Raw genomic sequence first — 26985 nt, 5'->3', positions numbered from 1 at the left:
ATTCTACGTTTGGACTCGGCCCCTTTAATAAGAATGCCAACAGCATTCTGAAGTGCAGCCAAAGACGCTGTGTTTTACACTTGCCTCCTGCTGCAATCCTCATTTCAGTAAAGGTAATTCCTTTACAGGGGATAAATTAATGATGATTCTTATTTTCAGAGAAATTCCAGTTCTTTAACTGATTAAGATATATTGTCTGCTCTGTATACATACTAACATTTGTTACAAATCACTGAAAGCTACAAGGATTCCACAGAAAAAAATAAAAGGTTAACTACCAGGATAGAACAAAAAAAAAAAAAAAAAACTCAAATATCAGTGTTTATGTTGAGCCAAAACGTTATAAAATTGTTTTAGACTGGCAGGCTCTAGGGAGCTGCTAATACTTATTTTTACCAGTAAGGATTTACTACTGAGAATTTGCCCAATTAATTGGAAAAGCAACTTATCACATGGAATTTTAGGGCCTGGCTTGACATTTATAATCTACTTTCTATTTCTGTGATCCTCCAAGAATCCCCTTGTTCTTGAGATAATGCCACATTAAAGTTACACTACAGCGTTAGGAATACAAACTTAAAGTCCTAACGCTATTTTTTCAACCCATCTATTTTGGGGTCCCCACTGGTATCACCAGCATCACTGCAATACCATTAGAGCTCTTGGAAGCGATCATGATCGCTTCCAGTGCTCTAATTCCCTGCGGACGTATCAGGTACGTCCCCCGTCCTTAAGGACCGTTTGTTTGTCGGACGTACCTGATACGTCGTTGGTCACTAAGGGGTTAAATCCAAAAAACGAGAGAAGTCAGGAATCCAGGTAAGTATAAAAACATGTATTATACCAAAAACAAATAGAATAAAATATATTTAAATAAAAGACCCTAGACGTTTCGTTTATTAAAGAAATTTCTCAGGGACCTCAAATGATTAAAAATAAGCACAATCAAAGACATCAAGATACAGTAATAAAAAAACACCAAAAAAAATAAATAAATAAAACACGCCTGAATTTCTCCCTTCTATCAATTCCCATTATAAAGGATCAGTCCCTTCCGCTCTTGGTGGTTAAAGGGACACTATAGTCACCTGAACAACTTTAGCTTAATGAAGCAGTTTTGGTGTATAGCACATGCCCCTGCAGCCTCACTGCTCAATCCTCTGCCATTTATGAGTTAAATCCCTTTGTTTATGAACCCTAGTCACACCTCCCTGCATGTGACTTGCACAGCCTTCCATAAACACTTCCTGTAAAGAGAGCCCTATTTAGGCTTTCTTTATTGCAAGTTCTGTTTAACCCCTTAAGGACACATGGCATGTGTGACATGTCATGATTCCCTTTTATTACAGAGGTTTGGTCCTTAAGGGATTAATTAAGATTTTCTTATCCCCTGCTATGTTAATAGCTTGCTAGACCCTGCAAGAGCCTCCTGTATGTGATTAAAGTTCAATTCCGCCTTGTGTTCCACCAGAGCTAGGTTTGCGTTCCACTGACACCAATGTCCGTTTCTGCCTCGAATTATCAGCATAGAGATTAAAATTAAATTATAGTAAGAGGCAATCTACCACAAAAGATAATATTAGACTCTAATACATATCTAATCCAGATCTTAAACTGCATATCTTGTGAGTGCACTGGAATAAGCGTGTCATTTTATCTATTTGTAACAATATCACACTGTTTTGTGACTATATTCTTTTCAGATTATACAGCTGCATCCTAATGGTTTCTTTCGACATATATACTCTGTTATTGTGGTAACCATCTGGGTAAATTAACCCTGGGAAGCTGTTCATTACAAGTTAAGTTAATCTTTTATGCTATATTCACAGAGCACTTGTTGTGGTAAAATAGGGTGAAACTGTTTTGTTAGGAGAAAACATATCTCGGAAGTTTGCCTGTGGAGTTCACACATGACACGATCAGGGGATTATATCAGGCGCTTGTTTCATAAAACTGTGCAACAGGAATCATGGGAACATAGCTGATTTACATTAAATTTCACTTTCACTGCCATTTAAATATGACACAATATTTACATCATGAAACCAGTTAGATTTAAGGACAAAGGCACTAGTATTACTGCAGTTCCTTTTCTTGTATTTTTATTACATGGTAATTGCTGGTGCAGGACACCAGAGCAATACGATACTTCTTTGAATAAAACGGCATTATAGCAATAGTGGAATAGGCATCACGACAGTGGATGGATATAGTAACTCGCAGGAGAACATAGTGGGATACTTGTTTAAGTAGCTGCTACATTACATTAGGCTACGCAGGTTAGTTACCGTGCCTTTGGAGAGACTGAATAAAAGTTGATTACATGGCCATGTTCTAAAAATGTGGTGGAATCATCATGGAAGCCAGTGGAATGTTCTTGATAATTCTTTGGCGATTGCTACGGTTTTAGAACACACAGTTACAGTTTTTCCCCAGCGATATTGTTACACATATCTGCCCAGTGCGCTCTTATACGAAGCAAGTGGCTCTTTATCAAGATACATATAATTTGTGTTTTTTCTTTTTAATTTGTGGTTAGGTGTCAAGGTGTCAAGGATGAGCACAGTGCTTTAGAATATGGAATGCACAGACAGTCACAAGCATTCTCGCATGCAAGTTAAAGCATTTTTATGACATATTTTTCTCCCATTATCTTAGAGAAGCCTTAAGAGAAACAATATTGGATAGTTGCTAATATGCCCCTCGTGATCTTTAAGTCTACATATATAGTTTAAGATATGAATGCAAATAACAAAAATTGCTGGGAAAAAAGAAAGCTCCTTTTTTAAGCATCTTGCATTACAAAAAAAAAAAAGTTAAACTTGCAGGCTACCCTCTCCCACACACACTGCATGTTGAATGTAAACTATGGACAGAATGGATCAATTATTTCACTATGTAGGGAGGAAGTGTGTAGGGAGGCTGTGAGATTGACAGTCGGCGGTGTGGCTAGGGCTGCAGAAATAAAGTCATTTAACTCCTTATTAACAGTGAATGAATATCAGATATTAAATTAAACTTGGCTAGTTTGAAGGAAAAAAACATCACAGCATAAAGAGAAAATTAATTTAGACTTCAATCTAACATTTCTTATATAACATTTTCAAAATTAAGCAATAAATAATATGAACAAAGATATACATAATTAGACATACTGCTACAAAAGGCCATAAACCCTGCCTATCGGAAGCGTACTAATCAGGGGCGTACTGCCACATGTGAAATGCTGCAGGGAGGTGAACATAGCAAGCTCCTGGACCTCAGTGTGAGAAGGGAAAAAAAAAAAGAAGGATTTTTTTTTTTTAAAATAGGTGTGTGAGTCTTTGTTTATGTAGGAGTCTGTCCGTGTACATGAACATGTTTGTGTATGAGTCCATGTATGTTTGAGAGTCTGTATGTGAATATATGTCCATGTCTGTGTGTGTGTGTGTGTGTTTATGTACATCAACATGTGTAGTGTTTTTGTGTCCATGTGTGTGCACATGAATGAGAATGTGTAATTCTGTAGATCTGTACAGGTTCTGGAAAAAACAAACATTTTCAGACAAGTGTTTCAAATATCCAAATAACATCATTTAAAATAAAAAGGACTAATTGAAAACGATTTGGGGAACATTGTGTTGCATGCTAAATTCTTGTTCTTTTCACATTTTAAATGTCATTGCTAATAAAAGTCTTTACAATCTGTTATCTAGCAGATCTTGAACCTATAAAATAATTTCCTCTTTGAATGATTTGGGTCAGATTTCTGTTAGCGCAGAGAATACACCAGAAGACCCTAGCAATCACAACGGAAATTGATTATCTGTAACAACATCTTAATAGAGATTACAAAGACTCAGAGGAAGTGGCCACTGGCACCATAAGGGGGATCTTGACGAAGTCCTTCCTACTGACAAGGTCAACATGCTGCTACCATCGTTGCATCCCAACACAGCAGAAGAATGCCTGATAAAGCTGTATTACTTACAAGTTACAGTGCATTGGCTCCTAAATTATTAACAACCCCTCAAACTGGATTGATGTACTTTTTTCTTCCTTTTTTCTAATTCTGTAAAAACTTGTAGTTGACACAAAGTCATTTTTCTAGTCCACTCAGGGGTATAAATACTATTGCAAATGTAAAAAAAATTCGGTAGTAGGTTCATGGATCACAAAGCGTGCAAAAGGTAAGAGAGCGAATTTCAAGAAATTTACAACACTTTTTTTTTTAATTCTTTATTTTTGTGGGTATGCAAGTATTAAATTCGTTTTACAACATGTGCATAAAGGATAACATGTATTAAATACATCCCAGGTAACCAACAGATAACAACATATATAGTTGCACAGGTGCTAGTCCACCCGATAGGGACAGTGGAAACATGTAGTATCTTGGAGGGGCTAGTGAATAGCGTTATGCGCCCTGCTCAGAGGCGTTAGGGTTGCGGACTTAGCCTAGGCACGTATATGGGAGGTGGGGGGAGTGCGGGTGTGTCGCCCGATGGCCTTTCAATGGTTTGGTGTGGGTCCCATCGTATCAGACTGGGTGTGTGGTACCCTTTAGTCGGGAGCCTATGGGTAGAGGTTAGGGACCCCGCACTGGCTTTGGGGGGGGGGGGGGGGGGTCTGCTTAGCCAACATCACTAGTCATCTGCTTGCAGAGCCAGTGTCATTAGTATGTCTGGTACCCTGAGACATTTAGAAACTTGAAATATGTAAAAACAATAACTAAACTTAATAACTAAACTTCATAAGCTACATTGCCTGCAAAATAAGAGTGAAATCCCGACAAGTGTAGTTTACTTGCAGTGTCCCGTGTATAGTCCCGGATTAGGGCACCTGTTTGACAGGTTGAAGGTGCACTTGCATTTACGATCACTTATCCTGCGTTAGGCAGTCTGTTGTCCTCGACGTTGCTTCTCTGGGTACAAACGGGGTTATTTCGTCGACGTTCCATGTTGGGCTGGATCCTGTTGCTGCTGCCGGTGTCGGGAGTCCCAGGGACTGTAGAAACTTGGGTGCTTCGGTTGTGTGTCAGGTGGATCGTCTTGCCTGCGTGTTCCGTTGTTAAGCGGTGGGGTCCCCACTTATAGGGGATAGCATGTTCCCTCAGCAGCGAGGTGATGTGGCGGAGGGATCTGCGCCAGGTAAGAGTATGCCGTGATAAGTCTCCATAGAAGGTCAGGCTTGCTCCTTCAAATGCTCCCATGAGGGCCCCCCGGTCAGAGTCCCTGACAAATTTAATCAGCACATCCCTTGGTGCCTCCTGGGGAGCCTTGGGTGCTTTGGGGATGCGAAAGCAGGAGTCAATCCCTGCTTGCTTTGCTTGCTTGGTGATCAATAAGGTCACTAGTAGCCTCCTGCAATAGTGTGGCAGCTCCTGGTTCACAACCGATTCGGGCACTCCCCTGATCCGTAGGTTTCTGGCTTTAGTTTTGTCCTCCATTCCCGCAATTTGTGCTGTCAGCGTTGCACACTGCTTTTGTAAGAGTCCCAGAGCTGTGTCTGTTGCCGCCTGTGCCATCCTTGTGCCCCCGAGGGACTCCTCAATGGAGACCACGCGGCCTGAAAGCATGGAGATTTCCCCACGGACAAGCGCCATATCGGCGTCGAACATCGCCTTGATGTTCAGCGTTAATGCTTTTATATCCGCTTTCGTGGCGGGTGCTGCGTCACCTAGGTCTTTAGGCTGCTGAAATGTAGTATGTACCTTGTTGGGGACCTGGAAGGAATCAGAGACGCTGTCTTCGTCTGAGGATTGTGGGGTATATGCCTCCATCGGCGCTATCTTGACGGGTTCTTGCCGCTGAGACGGGCGCATAAAAGTTCCGATATCTTCTGACCCCGATCCGGGATCTGCTCTGCTCTTCTTAGTTTTTTTTCCCCATAGTGTAGGGCTCTCTGTGGATCTGATTGTCGGGTCCCAGAGGTTAATTTTGGCACTGCATTATCCTTTTTTTCGGATCTCACGTTCAGAGCTGCAGTGAAGTGTGACTTGCTCATTCAGGCGCTGGCTTCGCCCCCCCATTTACAACACAACACTATTATAACTTACGCGCGACCTATACCTTTTCTGTTCTTACTATTATAACTTACAATTGCAACCAGTGGGGCCCATTAGAAGCCCAAACTAGCAGTAGTAGAGAGAGAGAAGATGGCAGGAAGAGAAAGTGTTGTTTCCCTTACGAGACAGCACAAGCGTTACCAAGGCAATCTCCTGCTACAGAGAATTCTAACCATGGAATGCTTATCGAACAATAAATCCACAATACACAAAGTTAAACAAAACAGAGCTAAGACTATTGAAAAACGTTTAATTTAGCATTAGTGCTTTGCCTTAAATAATGATGTTTTTTGTTTTGATGTTAAAACACTTGCATCCACAGAAGATACATTTTCTGTTTAGTGTGGTGATAACATAGTATACTGATTGACAATGGTATATTTTACAAAAATCAAACAAACAACATATTTTAATGCAAGGACCTTCTAATGGATTTTGTGCTTATAAGATCATTTGTTGTACATGAAATTGATTAAAAACATACTAATTAGCAAATATAACCAGAACGACACCATACTATTTGATCATACTGAAGAAGCACTAATAGTTTGTAAAATATCTCTAAGCCCAGATGCTAGCATTGTAAAACTGCAAAGAAAAGTATAGATAAATCAATCAATAAAAACAAACTGCTGAAGTGGTGAGTTTGGAAACAAATCTGTGTTTTGGATCCTAGCCCTGCGGCCATTCACAACATTGACATCATCAATCTTGTGTCCTGACCTAGCTGCGGCGGCTGGGTGATGTGCTTTCATGCACTCGTTATAAACATACCCCGTCTCCAGATTACTGAATGCTGCAGTCAGATTCACATAATATAAATACATTGCCACGTAGAGACAAAGGACACTGACAGGGGTGAAACAGGCTTGAAGGAATAAACAAAGTCTTTAAAATTAAAATGTAATGAGATAACATGATCCCCTACCACCCTCTTAATTTATATATTGTGCTGGGGAACGGAAAGCAATAAATTAATTATAAAATATCAAGATATAGTGATCCCCCTCCCCTACCCCCAAGAAGGTGACAACAATTTATGCAAGAGAATGTATACGCATATGTGTATAACCATCACTGAAGTGTTTGCAGATCAAGAGAATGGTGCCACACTTACATATTCTATTTAGCCAGTTTACATTGTCTCAGTAACACTAACAGCCCTATCATTACATATATAACAGACCAATTTCATGGAGTTCTTTTAAAATTCAACTCAACTAATACACCTCATTTAAAGGGACACTGTATGCGCCCAGACCACTTCAGCTCATTGAGGTGGTCTGGGTGCAGTGTCGCTATTGCCCTTAGTGACATTGCAGTTCCAGAGACACTTCATTGCAGCATTAAGTCTGCCCTCAGTGGCTGTCTCCCAGACATGGTTCCTTGGTTTTCCTGGTTTGAAACAGACATTTGGTCCGTTATCTGACCAGGGGTGTATCCTGGTTTTGTGCTGCCCTAGGCAGGACAAAACTCAGGCGCCCCCCTCACCCCCACCCCCACCCCCCCCCGCCACCCCCACCCAACCCTTCCCCCGCCTTCTAAATACACACACACTGACAGATACGCATCCATTAGCTAACTGTTAGCTAATGGATGCGTATCTGTCAGTGTGTGTGTGTCTGTGTGTGAGTGTGTCTGTGTGTGAGTGTGTCTGTGTGTGAGTGTGTCTGTGTGTGAGTGTGTCTGTGTGTGAGTGTGTCTGTGTGTGAGTGTGTCTGTGTGTGAGTGTGTCTGTGTGTGAGTGTGTCTGTTAGTGAGTGTGTCTGTGTGTGAGTGTGTCTGTTAGTGAGTGTGTCTGTTAGTGAGTGTGTCTGTTAGTGAGTGTGTCTGTTAGTGAGTGTGTCTGTTAGTGAGTGTGTCTGTTAGTGAGTGTGTCTGTTAGTGAGTGTGTCTGTTAGTGAGTGTGTCTGTTAGTGTGTGTATGTCAGTGTGTGTGAGTGTCTGTTAGTGAGTGTGTGAGTGTGTCTGTTAGCTGCTAACAGACACACTCACACACTCACTAACAGACACACACACACACTGACATACACACACTAACAGACACACACAGTCAGACACACACACACACTCTAACAGACACACTCTCACACACACACACTCTAACAGACAAACAGACACACTCTCACACACACACACTCTAACAGACAAACAGACACACTCACTAACAGACACACACTAACAGACACACTCACACACACTAACAGACACACTCACACACACTAACAGACACACTCACACACACTAACAGACACACTCTCACACTCACTAACAGATACACACACACACTAACAGACACACTCACACACACTAACAGACACACTCACACACACTAACAGACACACTCACACACACTAACAGACACACTCACACACACTAACAGACACACACAGTCAGACACACTCACACACACACACACTAACAGACACACTCACACACACTAACAGACACACACACACACTAACAGACACACTCACACACACTAACAGACACACTCACACACACAGTCAGACACACACACACACTAACAGACACACACAGTCAGACACACTCACACACACTAACAGACACTCACACACACTAACAGACACACACACACACTAACAGACACACTCACTAACAGACACACACTAACAGACACACACTCACTCACATTAACTCATTTTTTTTTTTTAATTTACCCCCCCAGCCTCCTTACCTTTGGGAATGCTGGGGGGGTTCTCCCTCTCCCTGGGGTCTAGTGGGGCTGCCGGTCGGGCTGCTGTGCTGGTTGCTGGGCGGGCGGCTGGCGAGGGAGCACTTCCTCTGAGCTGTCTGCTCAGCTCCCTCGCGCGCCGCAGAGTGAGGCTGGGAGGCGGAGCCGGAATATGACGTCATATTCCGGCTCCCAGCCTCACTCTGCGGCGCGCGAGGGAGCTGAGCAGACAGCTCAGAGGAAGTGCTCCCTCGCCAGCCGCCCGCCCGCCCAGCAACCAGCCCAGCAGCCACCAGCCCAGGATGTCTGTTAGCCGCAAGGCTAACAAGGCATTTGCCCTGGGCGTTTGGGGGCGGCTTTTTTTGCCGCCCCCTGGAAAATGCCGCCCAAGGCAAATGCCTTGTTTGCCTCGCGGCAAATACACCCCTGTATCTGACGCCGGACATCCACACGCTCTACACGAGGACCTCCAGCGTCAGATTTTCCCCCATAGGAAAGCATTGATTCAATGCTTTCCTCCGGGAAGGTCTAATGCACATGCTGCCACTCATGCACATTAGATCCTGCCCGTTACAGGACGTCGGAGGAGGAGGAGCTTCAACGCTAGATCAGGCAAGTAAATAAAGAGTTTTTAACCCTTTATGCACTGGGGCAGGGGGGGGGGGGGGGAGCTTTGTATTCCAGGCACTATAGTATCCCTTTCAGTGTTGCAAAAGTCACAGATATACACAGTGGTTAGGTTTGTAACAAACTGGACACAGGCCTAAGTCTGGCTATTTCATATTTACATATAAATGCGGGTTAAAAGCTGTGGAACGGCACTGACTGATAATGTTTAGTGACGTCCTGTAAGTTTGGGGTCGGGTAATAGCAGATGTGAAGTTTACATTCCCGACTCATGAGCAGTAGTAATGTACTTATGTCAAATCCTCTGATTTTTAGTTTTTCGAATGTACTGGTTTCTAGCGGAAGCTTTAAAATGGAGTGATGTTTCATGATACAGTGAAGATAAAATAAAAATAAAAAAGTATTAAACTATCCACAATTTCAAAAAGGTCAGTGAATGCAATTTTTATACTTCTACAAGAAGCACTTGAAAAGTCAATGAGGAATGCCAGTGGTGAATTCTTCTTAGAAAAAAAACAAGCTTTGTAGACATTGATAATGTCCGCTAAGCTTCCCTGTTGGCCCACTTGAAGATTATACAGGGATTTTTTTTTTATTTTTTTTTTAACAGCTTTACTAAAGCAGTCTTGGCTCACCGTATGCACCTGAGATGCTTGCGTGTTACTTTTCCCAAATGCTCGGATAACTGCGACTTCACTAAAGAATCAATTATCCTGGCTGGCAAAAGAGATGGTGGAAATGAAGTCATAATTCTAGTGAGAAAACTATAGAAAACTTTGCTAAAGAATCCTCAAGATGATCGTAACCTAGAGAAAGAAAAAAATGTAGAAAGAAAAATCTAACCAAACCTTTCTTTTTCTATTTCTACTAAGAAATTGTATTGTGGACTTTTGCATTCCGTTTCAAACGAATCGTGGTTTGTCCAAATTTTTGGCGTTAAGCGATTCTTCCGAATTCAGCAATGCCAAATGGACGTATCACCAAACAGGCAAAGGACAAGTCGCTTTGTTTATTTCGTGATTTGGATGTGGTGGGTGCAAGCGCATTCTAGCCAGGCCATCACAATAAAATGTCTAAAACAAAAATAATTTTAAAAATCTATGGTGTGTCAATGCGAACCCCATATTAGCATTAGGGAGGTTTCATGCTGCTGGTGGAGGCATATCTACTAAACCGTGAGCATCGAGCAGCTATAGTATTTAATCAAATTTTTAATTTTTTTTAAATGGTTGAAAGGAACAAGAACACTAAACGTCCACGATTACAGACTGTAATAATGTTTCATTAAAGTCACAGAATTTTTAATAGTGGACGTAGGGCAGAAAAAAAAAAAACTTAATTTATCTTTGAAAGCAGTACATTCAAAAATAATATTCATCGGTCTCTTTCCAGAAATGACCGAGCCAATGTGTCATCCGACTGAAGGATGTACTGGAAATATTGTCACTCTCTTCCCGAGACCAACAAATTCAATTTGAATTGAATTTTAATTACAAATTGTTAGCCGCTGCTTTTTCTAAAGGTAATCAACAGATAATTTCTTAGTGTATTAAACAATCTGTCAGCGCAGACATGACAGTGTCTCAATTTAACAAATTTTAACAAGCCGAGATCCGGTAACAAGTACGGCACATTTCAAAAGTCAACAGATGGTTATTGAAATTTCAGCTTTTGTGGATGTAAACGCGGATATAAAGACAAAATCACCTTTAATAAGATCTTTACGTGTAAAACAAATAGATCAATTCTTGTAAATGAATTAAAAGTAAACATTGTTGATACTGTAGTAGAATAAGTAGGTATACATTTTAATTAATACTTTGTGGATTCAACTGCTCAAACAACTCTTTTTAAAGCCATCAGTTTTTATTTATTTTTTTTAAATAAATTTCTTTTTAAAAAGGACACTGCAGGCACATTCCAGGCACCAGCACAACTTAAGCACATGTCCACGTACACATGTAGTAATTGTCTCATTTAAAGCTTTTTAGTGTTACCAAATTTTTTTAAAAATAAAGTACAGAGGGGAGGGGCCTGATAGCCGAGCGGGCCAGACGTGCTTACGGAGTGCTCTGGCAAAACCGAGCTTCATCAAGGCTTTTTAAAGGCCTAATCGTGAATCCTGCAGCACCACACGACTCTGGCTATCAGAGGAATTAAGTGGGAGCCCGTGGAGAGCTGCTCCAGGTCTCTCCGCAGTGATGCACCATACGCCACATTTTAAGGCCTAGCATGGAAGGCGGCCTCGTGGCGGGGAAGGGCGGCCGATTTCCCGACACAGGGACCGCACTGAACAGCAACAACTGTGAAACCCTGCAACCCCCTCTGGACCGGTGGGGGTCATCCCAGGCCACGCTGGGAAAGTATACTCACCCGCAACAGACAAATCTTCTGTCAGGACGAAGAGCGGGCAATGTGTTTAAAATGGGCGCCGATCCACAACTTACACAGCCTCAAGAGAGCCAGGCAATCCAAGCGTGGAGAGAGCGATTTGAGATGCGGTTTGACCAGATCTGCGAGGCGTTCTGGCGGCGCCTAGAACACAGACCTCCCCTACATGCCTTACCTGCTACACAAAGTGGACGGAAGAATGTCCAGCGACGGAAGCGCCCTGGGACCCAAGGCAGAGCCAAGCGGAGACCAAAGATCCTTCAGGGCGGGATACAGGTTCCCCCTTGCTCCAGTGAACGAGAGGATAACCCCAACTGGCAGGTCTGCAGCACCAGTAACTCTTGGGCGCAGACAACAACCAGAATCAAGCCGGAACGCATATGGGCCACAGGAAGACTCGTGGAGGGACAGCAACAACAAGCTTTCCATGGACACAGCAAGTATCCACTAATGATGCCTGAAACAGGCATAGGTTGATAATCACCCTACAGGCATACCATAGCCCCCATCTGGCTTGCACTATTTACTTTTATTTAAAAAAAAAACAGAACAAAACACAGTTGAATGTCATAATGGTGTAAGCACCAAATCACTTTATCTTTCTAATGGTGCATGGATACTGTCGCTGCAGCCTTGCAGTTGAAAACCTATTTCGATAAAAATGGCAATGCTTTCTTTTGCAATCACCACACCCCTACTGGTTGCCCACTAGACGGCCACTAGGGCTATGAACTAAAAGAGACTCACAAACTGAATCTATTATTGTCTGGCATCGGGAAACAAGCATTTCCTCAGCAATTTTGTCTGAGTCAGAAATAAGTCTACGGACATAGAATTTGTTGAAAATGTGCTATAATAAATAATTGGAGAACGTATCCAGATTAGGTGGTTTATTAAGCTGTGTGGCCTTTTCAGCCGTGAGTATTCCACTTTCATAAAAGCATCAATCTCAGCAAATAAGAGCATATAAATGATTGTATGTTGTCATTGGAAATATTGCATAACCATGTGTCAAATGTGTTGAATATTTTAATTAGGATGGTTTTCTTGTTTCCTTTCGTTCCAAGTATGTATGAGGTTCTAGCATCAAGCTTGGCTGGTAGGATTTCCCAAAACATATGCATTGAGGACCTCTTAGGACTGGACATAGTAGGGCCCACAATGATAGCCTGCTAAGGCAGGTAAGCTAGCTTTGAACATAGCAATCAGGAACAAAGACAATCATTTGAGACTGGAGTCTGCAGAATGTTTGAGATTTGCACGTTATTCTTTCATGACAGATCACAGTGTCCTCCATCTTAAGAAGCAATTTTTGTTGATCAGCTTCCAAAAAAGGTGAGTTTATTAACTTTTTCATTACGGGTCTTAGCCCTTAATACAAATCTGTTCTCAATCCTAGCGCATGGTCTGACATACAGCGTGAATAGCTCTAAAGTCCACCTGTACAGTTAACTAAAAATCTTGTAGTTAACGTTGTGTGTTTGTCATGTACTTTACATTTAGATGGTGATGATTGTGATAGGATACATGATTTACATGCATGGTCTGAGAAAGGGAAGAAGGATTCCTATTTTTACCAATTTAAAATCTGAAGTTTGCTGCTCCGTGACTGTTCGGATAATTTCAGAGCTTCTGAGGACTTGTTGGGCTTAGTAGGTCCTTTAACAAGAAAGGTGATGTTGTTGGTTGCTACGCCCATCATCATCGGGGTTAGCAAGGCATGGGACTTCTCACAAAAAGGTCTAGGCACATGCCCCATTAGAACTTTTTATTTAACGTCTTCTGAATCACCACACCGTAACTACTTAAAATCCAGCTTCAAGTTTCTGTAAATTAAATTGTCTGAATAGATCATTAAATGGTGTTTCAAACGCCAAACATTTTTTTTAATATTCCTGAATGCATGCCATATCCATTTTTTTTTATCTATCTTTACACATATTACGCAATAGAAGGTATTTCTTGATTATTCTTTCGCTCTTCTACAGATAAATATTAACACAAAACGGCTCCGATTCGTTTTAATATGCTGGACAGCGCTGAAATATTTTCACTGTTATATGGTTCAGAGAAGTAGCTGCATTGGACTGCAAGGCACATTTAGCAAAAATAAAAGGACCAGAAGGTTCAAAGAACACACATAAGGACATACACAGGATGCCCAGAATAATGAGAGCTTAGTCTCAAACAGAATATAAATAGGATACGAGTGGGAGTAGGGTCAAACACACTGAAACTATCCAGCGATGCCCTACTGCACTACAACATTGAAGAAAGAATTCATACCAGACTAGCTAGCGTAAACTGCAGATGAAAAAGAATTAAAAATATTACAGGTTTTCAGAAACAGGCTGACATAACCCACAGCCAGAAAACAGATATTGTGCATGATCTTATGTTAAAAAAATAAAAATAAATTTGAAACACATATCCAATATTTAGGTTTTATGAGGACTGTAAAATTGTATTCTTTCTTAAAATTCCAAAAAGCGCTTACAAAATTAAAAAACAAACAAACAAAAAACGTATAAATATATGGCAGGTAATAAAAACCTTAACAATATCCCTACAGACCGCAGAGGTGGGAGTGCAGGGGAACACAGTACAAACACATGTCTGAATAGCTGAACGCGATTCACGGTCCAGCTTTTGAGCTGTTGAGAAAGATTCACTTAGACATGAATCACATTCAGCTATTTAAGGTGTTTGTTTGTCCTTTGTGCCCCCCATCCCTGGTCAATAGGGATTTCATAAGATTTCAATTTTCTTAGATTTGGTTTTTGAATTTTGGAAGAAAATTGTATCCTTATCACAGTGATCAAGTTTCCATAATTGAATGCAAAGATTTCTTGAATGAATACTTTGGTTTGTTTAAAAGGGTCTTCCAGTGTGCAACAGGGAAACAGCAACAGGAACAGCGAGCACCTTAATATGTGGCTTAACCCCTTAAGGACCAAACTTCTGGAATAAAAGGGAATCATGACATGTCACACATGTCATGTGTCCTTAAGGGGTTAAACTTAGGCTGTATAATGCTGGACAATACGTTATAATTGCTAGGGTAGCGGGGGACATTTTTTCTTGTTTTCAGAAGAGCATGCAGAAGATATCATGATAAACACATGCTTTCAAGGTTTTCAGTGCTATAGGACATGCAAGACGAGAGCTTGCGTGTTCTCAGGTACAGGTCTGCATCAACCTGTCATACTAACGGACACACAAAAACTGGGTAATGAAGATGACACACGCTTGCCTTAGGCGACTGGCAGCCAGACTAACCCCAAAAGACAGAGTAAGAAATCTCGAAGCAGGGAGATGACTCCTTATAGTCTATATTTAGCAGCTCACATGGATGACGGCAATGAAAAGCGACAGGCATTTCCAAGCAAGTCCCAAAAAAAAAAAAAAAAAAGATGACTATCAATGGCAGCTACCAATCTGGACCCACAATGTGAATAATAGATTTATACTTTGATAACAAACAACATTCTCTTATGCTTATATATATCAACTGATGTCTTGTTTTTCTTTTTCTATAAATAATTTAAACCTTATTATAAAATATGGGATATATTTAAGTCAGCATTAATTTCTTACAATCTTATTCTTACTGCACTCACATCTTTAGATATTAAGGTTAACCAGCATGCCGTTGACCCTTGGTTATCTGACATTGACATATTCACACTCCATTTTCAAGCCAATGACAGGCAATGTCAGGCTTCCCCAGATGTGTCAGTCTGCCATTGTCCCCCGAAGTTGGATAGGTTAGAGGGAAAGTCCAAATTAAGAGAGTTGCAGCAGAGGGGTTACATACTATAGCAGCAAGTAGCATTAATGACTTCAGCTCTATTTAGAAAACGTTTCTCCATAACTATTGTGTTTGCTCCCAAACATCATCTTTCTTTCTCTCTTTCTTTCAGCCGGTATTCGTTTTTTTATCTACTATTATATCTGCATCAAACTACATGTGTCACCGTATTATTCCACTCTTGGAACGGAGTCAGTAACGTATCCCAAGCTTTTTAATGCCAAGGCCCAAATGAAAGGTCATCTTTGTGTAACTAGAATTATTACAACTATGCTAGTGGGGGAAGCCCCATCTCCATCAATTTTGAGGTTTTCGACCAACTCATGCTGCGGGCAAATGGTCTTAACCAGACTTTATGATTAATATGTTTCTCAAAGCATGTGCACGTATGTCACATATATAGAATGTTCAACTACTTGTTTCCCTATTCTGTTTATTTCCTTCGTTATCTTTCATGCAGCTCTTACCTAAACATTTCCCTTCGGCTTGTTTGTTGTATTTGATATGATTTCAAAATAAAAAAAGTTTGAGGGTAAAAAACAAAAAAAAAATTAAAGCCACAAACAAGAATAACTTACAACTACAGTTATTTTTCAAAATATTTAACTTGGCAATGGGAAATCACATGACGAGAATTATAAGATGTATAGTTTAATTAGATCAAACTTTAAATTCACCAATCAATCCTCTCTAATGCGTCTAATAGTTCTTTATTTGTAGCACACTATTTTCATGGCTAGGTTTTTTCTGTGCCCTACCTGATATAGTAAAAATGTGCATAACTCATACTCCATGTATCACAGTTACTTATTTCGTCATAGACGTGGGTAAAATGCTGAGACTACTTAAATATCAAATAAACCCAGAATGTGACAGCGGGTAAGAACGATTCGGCCCCTCTAGTCTGCCCAATTTTCTAAATACTCTCTGTAGCCCATGGCCTTATCTTATAGCTCGGATAGCCTTATGCCTATCCCACGCATGCTTAAACTCCTTCTCTGTTTTAACCTCTACCACTTCAGCTGGAAGGCTATTCCATGCATCCACTACCCTCTCAGTAAAGTAATACTTCCTGATATTATTTTTAAACTTTTGTCCCTCTAATTTAAGACTATGTCCTCTTGTTGTGGTAGTTTTTCTTCGTTTAAATATAGTCTCCTCCTTTACTGTGTTTATAAACTTTTCCCTCTAGTCACTCTTAATCTGACTGATGCGATAATCACATCCGCAGGTTCTCATTTTTTGAGATGTGTTGTTTGGACGAATCTTGGAGATTAGTCTATGGGTAAAGCAGTGTGTCTGATGCCAGTGATTTAAACTGGCCCAAAACGTATCATCGCTAGCTAGTTACCCACATCGAATTAATAGGTTATTATTTTCAACAGCTCTTTTGGTTGGAGGGTTATGACTTGGCAGGTGTTGACTAAATGAACTGTATTATTTGAAATATTTCTGTTCTAACCAGTTTTCTTCCGTTCTACTCGTTTTCTCTAATTTTAGATATCTTGCTGTACCCCTATAACATGGGTCCTCAAACACCGGCCCCCCAGATGTTGCTGAACTACAACTCCCATGATTGTCTGGCTATATATGTAATTCAAAGAATCATGGGAGTTGTAGTTCAGCAACATCTGGGGGGCCGGAGTTTGAGGACCCATGCCCTTTAATATATGTTCTTATTATGGCAAGATAACAATGGTTCTTTTTTTCCATGTTGGCAAATGTTTATGACAGGGTTATGTATATTACAGTTGAAAAATTATAAGCAATATTAAAAGCAGCTAGTCATAGAGTCTTGTTTTTTATTATGATAGCAATTAGCTGGCGGAGCACTGCCTCATGTGCCTCTACTGTACAGAGCTTTTCAGACTGTTTAAAAATGTATCCTTTACATCCGTTTTTATGTGCACATGTATATAAGCAAAAGAACTACTTTTCTCTGAAAAAGCAGAATTTACATTGACAAGCCTGCAGGGACAGGCTACAGATACCTGAACAGCTATATTAAGCTGTAGTGGCTCTGGTGACTATAGTGTCCATTTAAAATCAGATTGAAAAGTGCAGGCTGTGTAAATCACAGGCAGGGGAGGTGTGGCTAAGGCTCTATCAACAGAAACAAACTTGATTTAACTCTTAAATGGTAGAGAATTCAGCAGTGAGACTGCAAGGGTATGTTCTAAACACAAAAACGGCTTCATTAAGCTAAAGTTGTATTGATGCCAATAGTATCCCTTTCAATGGAGAACTGAAAGGCAAATTGGCAATTGTGGGCACAAATAATCAAGTTAGAAAAATAGCTTAGTTGGACAATTCAACTAATTTGGCCAAAAATGTTCAATTATCTTGACAATTCCTAGCTTAGTGGATAACCCAATAAACCCAAGTATTTGTCATTGTTTCTGCGTACCTGGATGGTGCAACAGAACAAAGAAAGTTTGTTTATATTGAACGTTTGACACTTTCACACAAAGGCTAACCACATCGCTGTCCAAGTGATCTGGGAAATTTTTTTACTACCTCAACTAAATCCAATTTTAAGGAATGTTCTGCCAATCAGCAAATTTTTTAATCTCTCACGTCTCAAGGGTTTAACGATTTGCCAACAATAAGGCATATTTAGTAAACCACATCTTGCGTCTCCAAAATCCCTCAAGCAAATGGCAAGAACACAGGAGACACAAACATCTACCGACACGTTCTTAGGTCAAAAGTACAATCCAATATTTCATTGTCAGAATAGAACAATATTCTATTAATTGTATAAACTTTGTGAACCCCAATTTTTTTACACTTATTGGCAGAATAATGCGTAAGGAGGGAGTAAACATGACGAACTGCATATATATATATATATATATATATATATATATATATATATAAAACACCAATAATGAGTTTTAAAGAGAAATAACCAACCTGCTGAGCTGAGAAGGACCCTATAATCTGTTCCTCTTTGTAGCACCTTGCTTTCGGACTCTTTCTCGGGGGGCTCTTCATAGCGATCCCAGTTGGAAATTATCTTTCTTCGAGAGAAACCTGCAGAAGCATCTTCTTCTCCTGGGGGCTCGACAACATTCTCACCATCCTGGAAAAAAAAAAAAAAATGAAACAAAAAGAGGTGGGATTGCGTATTTCCAGATATTACAGGTTTTTTGTATGGCTGTCTAGAATATTTTATTTTACGGAAAAAAAAGGACTGGGAAAAAATAAATGAGAAGTAGTGGGTATGGTACATTGCTTCTGTTTATAACAATTACTTTTGCCTAGTAATTCTAAATACATATTCTAATACTGCTTTGCCATGAACCATTCAAAGCTCGACACACACATAAATGAAACAAAATATACACTATACGCTAACATAAATATTTTTCACATTTAAATAAATGTTGCCTTTTACCAAAAACACACTATTCATTTTTAGGCTATGACATAATCATAACGCAGTTAAACAGGAAGCATAACGGGACTTGGGGAATGTTTCTAGATTAGCTATTTTGGACTTAAATTTGAAATTTACTTTGAATTCCAGACAATCCTCACTTCAATGAATACCTTTCAGGGTTATTTAAGTTGTTGTTTTTAGTCCATTAATGTAGATACAAAATAGCAAAATATTGCACTCTCTCTTAATACCTTTTTTATTGGACTAACAGAAATGTGTAGTGACGGCTAAAACTTGATACAGGGACCAACTCACGAAAGCTCGTCACTACAATTCTGTTAGTTCAATTAAAAAAAAAGTTATTAAAGGGTTATTCACTAAAATGAGAAATCAAAGTGAATTTCAAATTTTATTTAAGGTCAAAGTATCCAAACTGAAAGCATAGGTGACTCTTAGAGGATGAAATAATACTAGTCAGCTATTTTGACTTTACATTTTTAACTTTGAATTCACTGTATGAATCGCTTTGTCGGTTGTGTTTGATTTTATTTTATTTTAAAGTAGATAACATAACCAAGAGAAACTATGGCTTTTTTTCTGCCCTTTTAAGCTTCGCAATACTGACATGTATATTCAAAACATGTTTTTCCTGCGGTTGTGTCTAATAAGAAAATATCTATAATTAGCACAGATTAAGTTTCACATGATGAATTGCTGTTTCTATGATACACTATTCCGTAGATTTTTCTTGTATTCAAATAAGTGACTGGATGCTAATGGAATATTTTATTTGGGGTATTAAAGAAAGAAATAGACTTTTTGGGGGTCAATCTTTGTTTTCTTTTGCTTTTAACATGTTAAACAACTACACAGATTGATGTAAACAAAAGCAAAGTTAAAGCCAGGGCTGTCTCAGAAACCCAAAGACTATCCCCTCTCCAGCTGCATCTATAATGACAAATTTACCCTTCAGTATTTTCAAGATAAACTCTGTCCAACACAGATGGCAGCGACTGGATGGACAAAATTGATATTTATAATGCAAACATATAAAGTCTGCATTATTAATGCTACTGTAGAGGAGGCAGGCTACGGTGAAGAGGAAAACCCTTGTTTTTGTCAAATCTCTCCAGAATGGGTTTTTGTTTGTTTTTTTTGTCAATCTGTTTTTTTATTTGAGGCATACTCTTCGGAATGTTATGACAAAAATGTGGAGTGGCACTTTTAGATTTTTTGCACTGAGCTGTAGTGGTTATGGTGTTTAGAAAGCCCCTTTAAAAGGATAGTGTGCTTTCTTGTGCATGTACAAAGTGCAGAGAGTGTATCTAAGTATAAGTAATTGTGTGTGTAAGTAAGCATGTAGTATGGTCAGTTTGTGTATATAAAGGTATAAAGTGATGTGCATATATACGCATTAGTGGGAAAGATTCATAAGTATGTATAATGATCAATGTGTATAAGGTATGTATAAAGGTATGTATAAAGGTCACAGTACAACGTGTCAAGACAGGAAGGAGAGCGAAATAGAAGATGTGTAGAAAGCATGGAGGTTAGCCGTTAAAACCCAATATTCACCTCCTAGTCATTTTAATGACTGGCAAATACGCTAGTTTTGTAATTGTATATGTGGCACGTTAATTTACAGCTCAATATTTCCAAAGTTCAAAGCAATTAAAAGTCCTAAAATTTAACATTTACAAATCCTTGTTTTCCCCTGGAGAAAAAGGGAAAGAAAAATCAGGTCAGCTGCTGAAATGGCCCTACCTGCATCTAAATTGTAAATCAATTGATCACGCTGTATAATGCATTAAACGACTCCTGTCAGCGAGATAGAAATCCCCAGTGTCCCCCCATTGGCTGGCACAAGTAGATCTTTCACTCTGATTTATTGCACTGTTACTAGCGGATGTAGGTTAAGGTTCTACGGAAAGGCAGTAATTCTAAGTACAGGATAGAGATTTGTCCTTCACTACAGGGGACACACACTTTCTTCAACAGCATCTTCTCCGGCATTGTACAAAAGCACTTGGCAAAGAGCTATAGACTTTAAAGGGACACTCCAGGCACCCAGGCCACTTCTGCCCATTGGAGTGGTCTGAGTGCCAACTCCCACTACCCTTAACCCTGCAAGTGTAATTATTGCAGTTTTCATAAACTGCAATATTTACCTTGCAGGGTTTACTCCTCCTCTAGTGGCTGTCTACTAGACAGCCACTAGAGGGCACTTCCGGGTTAATAGCACACATTTTGTGTGCTATAGTGTCGCTGGACGTCCTCACGCAATGTGGAGGACCTCCAGCGTCGCTGAAATCCCCATAGGAAAGCATTGAAAGCATGCGCATTAGGTCTCCCCCGCCAGCGGCCGCGCATGCGCAATAGGTCTCCCCCGCCGGGGGAGGAGCGTGGGCGGAACTTGAACCAGCGCCGAGAGACATCGGCGCTGGATACAGGTAAGTCACTGAAGGGGTTTTAACCCCTTCAGCAACTTGGGATAGGGGGTGGGAGGGAGAGGGGACCTGCAGTCCCAGGAAAACGGTTTGTTTTCCTGGCACTGGAGAGTCCCTTTAAAGATTCACAATACAAAACTGTGCAGGTTACAATGAATTAAAGGGAACACACAGGAAGTGCAATAGTTATACCAGCATTATTATAGGTTACAATGTACATGTCCATGTGGAGTTTATTTAACCTATTGTGTTTTTTTTAGTAAGACAGATGTTTTATCAAACAGAACAATGAGCCTATTCACCGTTTTTTGTTTTTACATTTTTATAAATTATATATTTTTTAAATCATTTAAAAAAAAGTTTAACTAATGTAAACTTTGTACATGTATTATAGGACATGGGATATGTTTTCGCGCGATATAACTTGCAGTCTTCACATGGAAGCAAAACTCGAATGACTGACTGAGATTGCTGACAAGCTGATATACACGTCAGACAAGTCAGATCACATTATAACTTTATTGTTATAATGTACAACTGCAAAGTGATATGAAAATGATGCATTTTAAAAGGCACTAGGCATTGCACGCACACACACAATACTGAAATCAAAATACAAAGCAGCAAATTATTGAATATGTACACAAGCAATTAATATAAATTTATGGAGTAAAAGATCTAAATATCTGCATGCGAACGTAAAGTGACCAGCTCTTTAAATGGGTGGACAGACCGTAAGCTCACCAAGGCTGATGGTTTTATTCCATATTGCAAATCATTATTACCAGCCAATGTAACAAATAGTTAATGTAATCAGTACATCGGGTTTGCAGATTTGTGGCGATACGGATCGTGTGAATTTGTGCTATATTATTTGTTGTTAATGTGTTCACAAATAGGTCAGAGCTATGACAAATGAGAGAATCGCTTTATACAGAGTGCGAGGAGCACATTGTCAAGGTTGCCATAGTGAAATAGTTGTGGTGAAACGGAAACAGCAGTTAAATATTAATTGAGACAGGCTGATGCTTTTTGGTTCAATGTATTACAAATTACGTAAGGTGCCCGCTGTTGAGAAGTAGCTAACACTAGTTAGCAGCAACATTCTAAAACAAAAATAATAATATAGATGTTCATATAATTTTAATGTTCACCTTAGTGTCTGTCCAGAAAAATGGACAATGATACCGAACAAGACACATTCCATCTTGATAGCACAATTAGTAAGTAACCTCTGCATGAACCACTTTTATATTTTATTCACACACTACACCTTGACAGCTTAGGGAGAACTTGTCTGCTTGTCATTCATACACAGGGTGGGGTAGTCCTATTATTAGTCATCAAATAGTGAATAATTGGAATAATCAAGTCTCAAAGTGGGTTTACTAGTTAATTCAGAATTATATTTATTTTTTTAATGTGAAGTTGTCATAGTGTATTTTGCATTCATGATGATACGTCCATCCAGGTTTTAACATGAAGAGAAAACCACAGAAGTTATTTTAAATGATTGGCGTAGCCACAGCCATCTTCTCACTACTGTCATGTCAGAAGTCTGAAATGTCAGACTGCCCCAATGACAATTGTTTAAACACTTTGCTTTATCGAAAACCCCACAATAAGGCTTAACACATCATTGGGATCTTCTGGCAATCTTCTCTTTGCCTAAATGAATCTATGACGATTTGTACAAGATCTACGGCGGTCAGTGACAGGAGGATGTGATAATTATGTTACTTTCGACCACAAAGACTAATATTAAATAAAGAATTTATCTTTATTAACAAGTCAATGAAAAACAGTGTCTCTAATAAGGAATAACCCCAAAAAGAATTCAGCGCTAGTAATCACAAAATTAGTCAAGGTAGGCAGCAACCCAAATGAAGGAAAACCCCTCGGGTCCTTCGGTGGATAGATATAAAAAGATATGGAAGGGCTGCGCCAAATAAGGGTAGATAGTCCAGTAAAGTATTGCTAGGGTGCCAATAGATGGTCTAGGATACTTGATAGAGTTCCTCTGTGGATGCGTCTAGTGTAGACCGTTCCGTATATGTAAATACAAGAGAGGTAGAGGCGACTAATGGTATAGTAGGAAAATTCAGGGTGTGATAGGTAACAAAATGTAGAGAACTCACATTCAAGAGAGCTATGGCCAGCTCTGGTGTGGTTTGCGTACAGCGGTATAATCCCGCTTATGGGATATGTAGGGAGGGGGTCTCCGTCAACACCGTCTGGTAGTCCAGAACTCGGAAAAGAAAGACAGAAAGCGACAATAGTGCTCTCAATTTTGTGCTCTCTTGAATGTGAGTTCTCTACCCGTATTTGGCGCAGCCCTTCCATATCTTTTTATCTCTAATAAGGAATGTTTCATTCATATCAAATGCCTTAAGCACGTCGCAGTGTTAGTATTTTAATAGGTATTTTTTAATAGGTGTTTTAAAAAATAAAAAAAAAACACCCTGCGAATTGTCGGTTCCAGTTTGCTGTAATTTCGAGCTGTGAGATACTGGTGATGACATTAGGAGAATGATATTTGCATGAATTTGTACATTGTCTATATTATATATCAAAGTAACACCTGGTCCCTCGTGACTCAAGCCCCCCTGAAAACAACCTCATTTAAATGAAGTTATTAAGGCATTAGTTACTGGCATACCTCCCAACTTGAGAATCGGGAAGCTGGTGGGAGGGAGGTAAAGAGGCGGGCCAGTGACATGATCATGTCACTAGCTCCACCCCAAAGGAGCGGTATGGCTAGAAAGGGGTGGGTCCTCACAAGTTAATGACAGGCAAAGCTGGCATGAATACAGAGGCCAGGGAGGGCAGACCCTGAAGGGTAATAACGGATTCTGTTACTTCCTGGTTTCTATAGCTTAATGGAGCTCAACTCAACAGCCTGCAATAGCTCAAAGCACCTGCCTTGCAAAGACTTCTCATTGAGCTGCTTTGGGAAGTCTGTGATTGGACAGCCACAGAAAGTCTGGGCGGGGTTAGAAGGGGAGGGCTTGCATAGGTAGAAAGCCAACTTTTGCAAGCTGGTTTCAGATATACCTCAATGAGAAAATGCATAATTAAATTAATGCAAGTTTTCATTTGGGGTATATCTACTAAACAGTGATTTTATTTATTTTGTATTGGGGCAGTGGAGTGTCTCTTTAAGGACACAAACATTCTAGCATTTTTTTTTTTGCTAAGTGTGTGTGTTCAACCACAATTTCCATCATTCTCATTTACTGCACTAACACGTATTTTATACCATTTGTAAAGGACAGAAATGGCTTTAATTTGATGTGATATAATTAGTGAGAGGTTATATATGTATATAACAAAAAATAAAGAACATTTTTATACAGTTTTAGCACAGCTTAAGAAAAGTAATCCAAACTAAAATCATCTATTTGTCCTGATTTAAGGAGTACATCATATGTGTAGGATTTCAGTCTATTTTGGTAATTACAGGTCTAGAATTTGGTATGTTTATCTTGTAAGCTTAATAGTCATCACAAAAAACACAATTGCCAAAAGTATAAATTTAAAGGAGAAAGTCTATGCTATTTACCTGAATGTATTTTGACACTTTTTAAATAACCATTCAACCTCTAATCTGTCGTAAATATTGTAGTAAATTGTGTTTTGTTTAGTTTTGTTGTTTACATACACACATATAACAAGGTTTTTGAGTGTTCCAAGTACCCCATAAAGGCTTACCATTTGTGAAATATGCTGCAGGATATCCCAAAAGGTGTATAATGTGCCTTAATCTGTCACACTTTTTCACCAACTTATGTCCAAGTTAGTGGTATTTTTTTTTTTTTTTTTTTTTTTAAATGCACATTGCATACTTATCAGATTTGAAAAATACCCCATATGTGCCACTATGATCAAATTTTGCTCAGCTAACTCTTCTGAGTAAAACAATAACCCTGGCATATGCCTTTGCCACTATCCTATAAAGAGACCTAACTACTTTAGTTTTTACACTTAGAATTTTGATAGATGGATTTGATGGGCCGATGTCTCATTTTGTGGCATTGCATCAGTTTGATAGGTAAATGCATACCATTTGTGAAAGTAGACAACTGGCAATTACCTTGGCTGAACACTCTGAGCTACCTATTATGAGCATGGATTAAACCCTGCTCACACTAAGTTGTAGCAACGGGAGATTTAAACCCCATTTAAAGGGATGTATACAGAGCATCGGTCAGCGTGGAGCCAACAATTCTGGCCCTAGTTGTCAGAAGGAAGCCCCAGATATCTACTGATAACTGGGGTTCCCCTGTTAACAGCATTATAATAATTAAACGCTGCATTATGGAATTATTCAGTCATGGATCCTTAAGTGAAGGACAACCATGATGGAATAATTCCATCATTGGTCCTCAAGGGGTTAAAAAAGGACAATTGCATAAGGAAAAAATAGTTCATTATAGCATAGTTCAAATGAAAAATAAAGCATTGTTTATTGCAAGATACAAAAGATGTTAACGCTGCACTGAATCATACATTAAATCTGTTATTATTAACAAATGCTCCAAGGCATTTCAGGGTAAATTTTCTAAATGGAGTGTTGTTAGGTCTGCAAAGGTATATCAATGAGGAATCATTTTCAAGAAGCAATTTGCTCAACAAATGAATAAAGATGCAGCAGTGGCAGGAAATATGAGACCAGCATTAGGACATTAATCACAGTACTTTTATGCCATAATACTTTAATCTTTCTACATATCAAGAGGTTAAACACTACCATTAAAGGGTTTATAGATTTCTATGGGGCCAATAAAACCTACTGCCTTATTGGTAGTTATAAAACAACTCCGTATTCCAGAGACTATTCACTAAACATTGAGTTGCATATAACTAAAATCACTACAATTTTGGTACACCCAACTGATCTGGTGAAATTTTACAACTTGGTTATGATCATTGTTGCAACTCAGATTATATTTAAATACAAATCAAACTTTAGTGAGAAAAAAATCCCAATTGCTGTCCATTTTTGGGTTGGTACAATTGGCCCAGTCTGTTAGAAGGATAGGATTCATACATTTACTCTCATAGTGATCCTGCAGATGTCCAACAGATGGCTAGCCAATCTAAAAATACTCACCTTTTCCAGTCGTAGTTGCCTTGTTGTGGTTCTGGTTAGCCAAATAGCGTGTTCTTGTATTTTACTGCTTTTCTGTTATTCGACTCTTGGCATGTTTAACCCCTTAAGGACACATGACATGTGTGACATATCACGATTCCTTTTTATTCCAGAAATTTGGTCCTTAAGGGGTTAAAGTGGCACGGTTACTGTTTTGGGGACTTTGCTGAATTCGCAACGTCCCCCGATCATCGCTGGTATTGTGGAGGCCGGGGGGAGTGGAGGGGGTCAGGTAAAGGTGCGTTTACTTACCTGAATCTGCCCCTCACATGTGAGAACATCACTGAGGTCTATGGGGTACTCACAAAACCCTCCATAGATATAACCAACACTGGTGGCGCTTGGGAGAACAGACTCAGACTGCGCTTAGTGTCAAAGAAAGTCAGGCTGAAGAGAAATACAGAGATAAAAAAGTCTCTGTATATCTA

The 26985-nt window shown here is 39.6% G+C and overlaps 2 protein-coding genes across 2 annotated transcripts in view; one reads left to right on the top strand and one right to left on the bottom strand.

Moving 5' to 3' along the window:
• CHRM5 (cholinergic receptor muscarinic 5) overlaps nt 1–26985 on the top strand; it is a 135124-nt gene that overhangs the window by 69376 nt on the left and 38763 nt on the right. The gene's annotated exons all lie outside the window — the stretch shown is intronic.
• Nucleotides 1–26985, bottom strand: part of AVEN (apoptosis and caspase activation inhibitor) — a 327188-nt gene that overhangs the window by 283600 nt on the left and 16603 nt on the right. Inside the window, exon 2 of the mRNA XM_063439174.1 lies at nt 18490–18658. Within this exon, the coding sequence (XP_063295244.1) occupies nt 18490–18658 (169 nt within the window). The remainder of the gene's footprint in view (nt 1–18489; nt 18659–26985) is intronic.

This window comes from Pelobates fuscus, chromosome 13 (genome assembly GCF_036172605.1).
Source record: "Pelobates fuscus isolate aPelFus1 chromosome 13, aPelFus1.pri, whole genome shotgun sequence".
Taxonomy (NCBI): Eukaryota; Metazoa; Chordata; class Amphibia; order Anura; family Pelobatidae; genus Pelobates; species Pelobates fuscus.
Note: the sequence above shows the minus strand (reverse complement) of the source record. Positions and strands in the feature narration are given on the sequence as shown.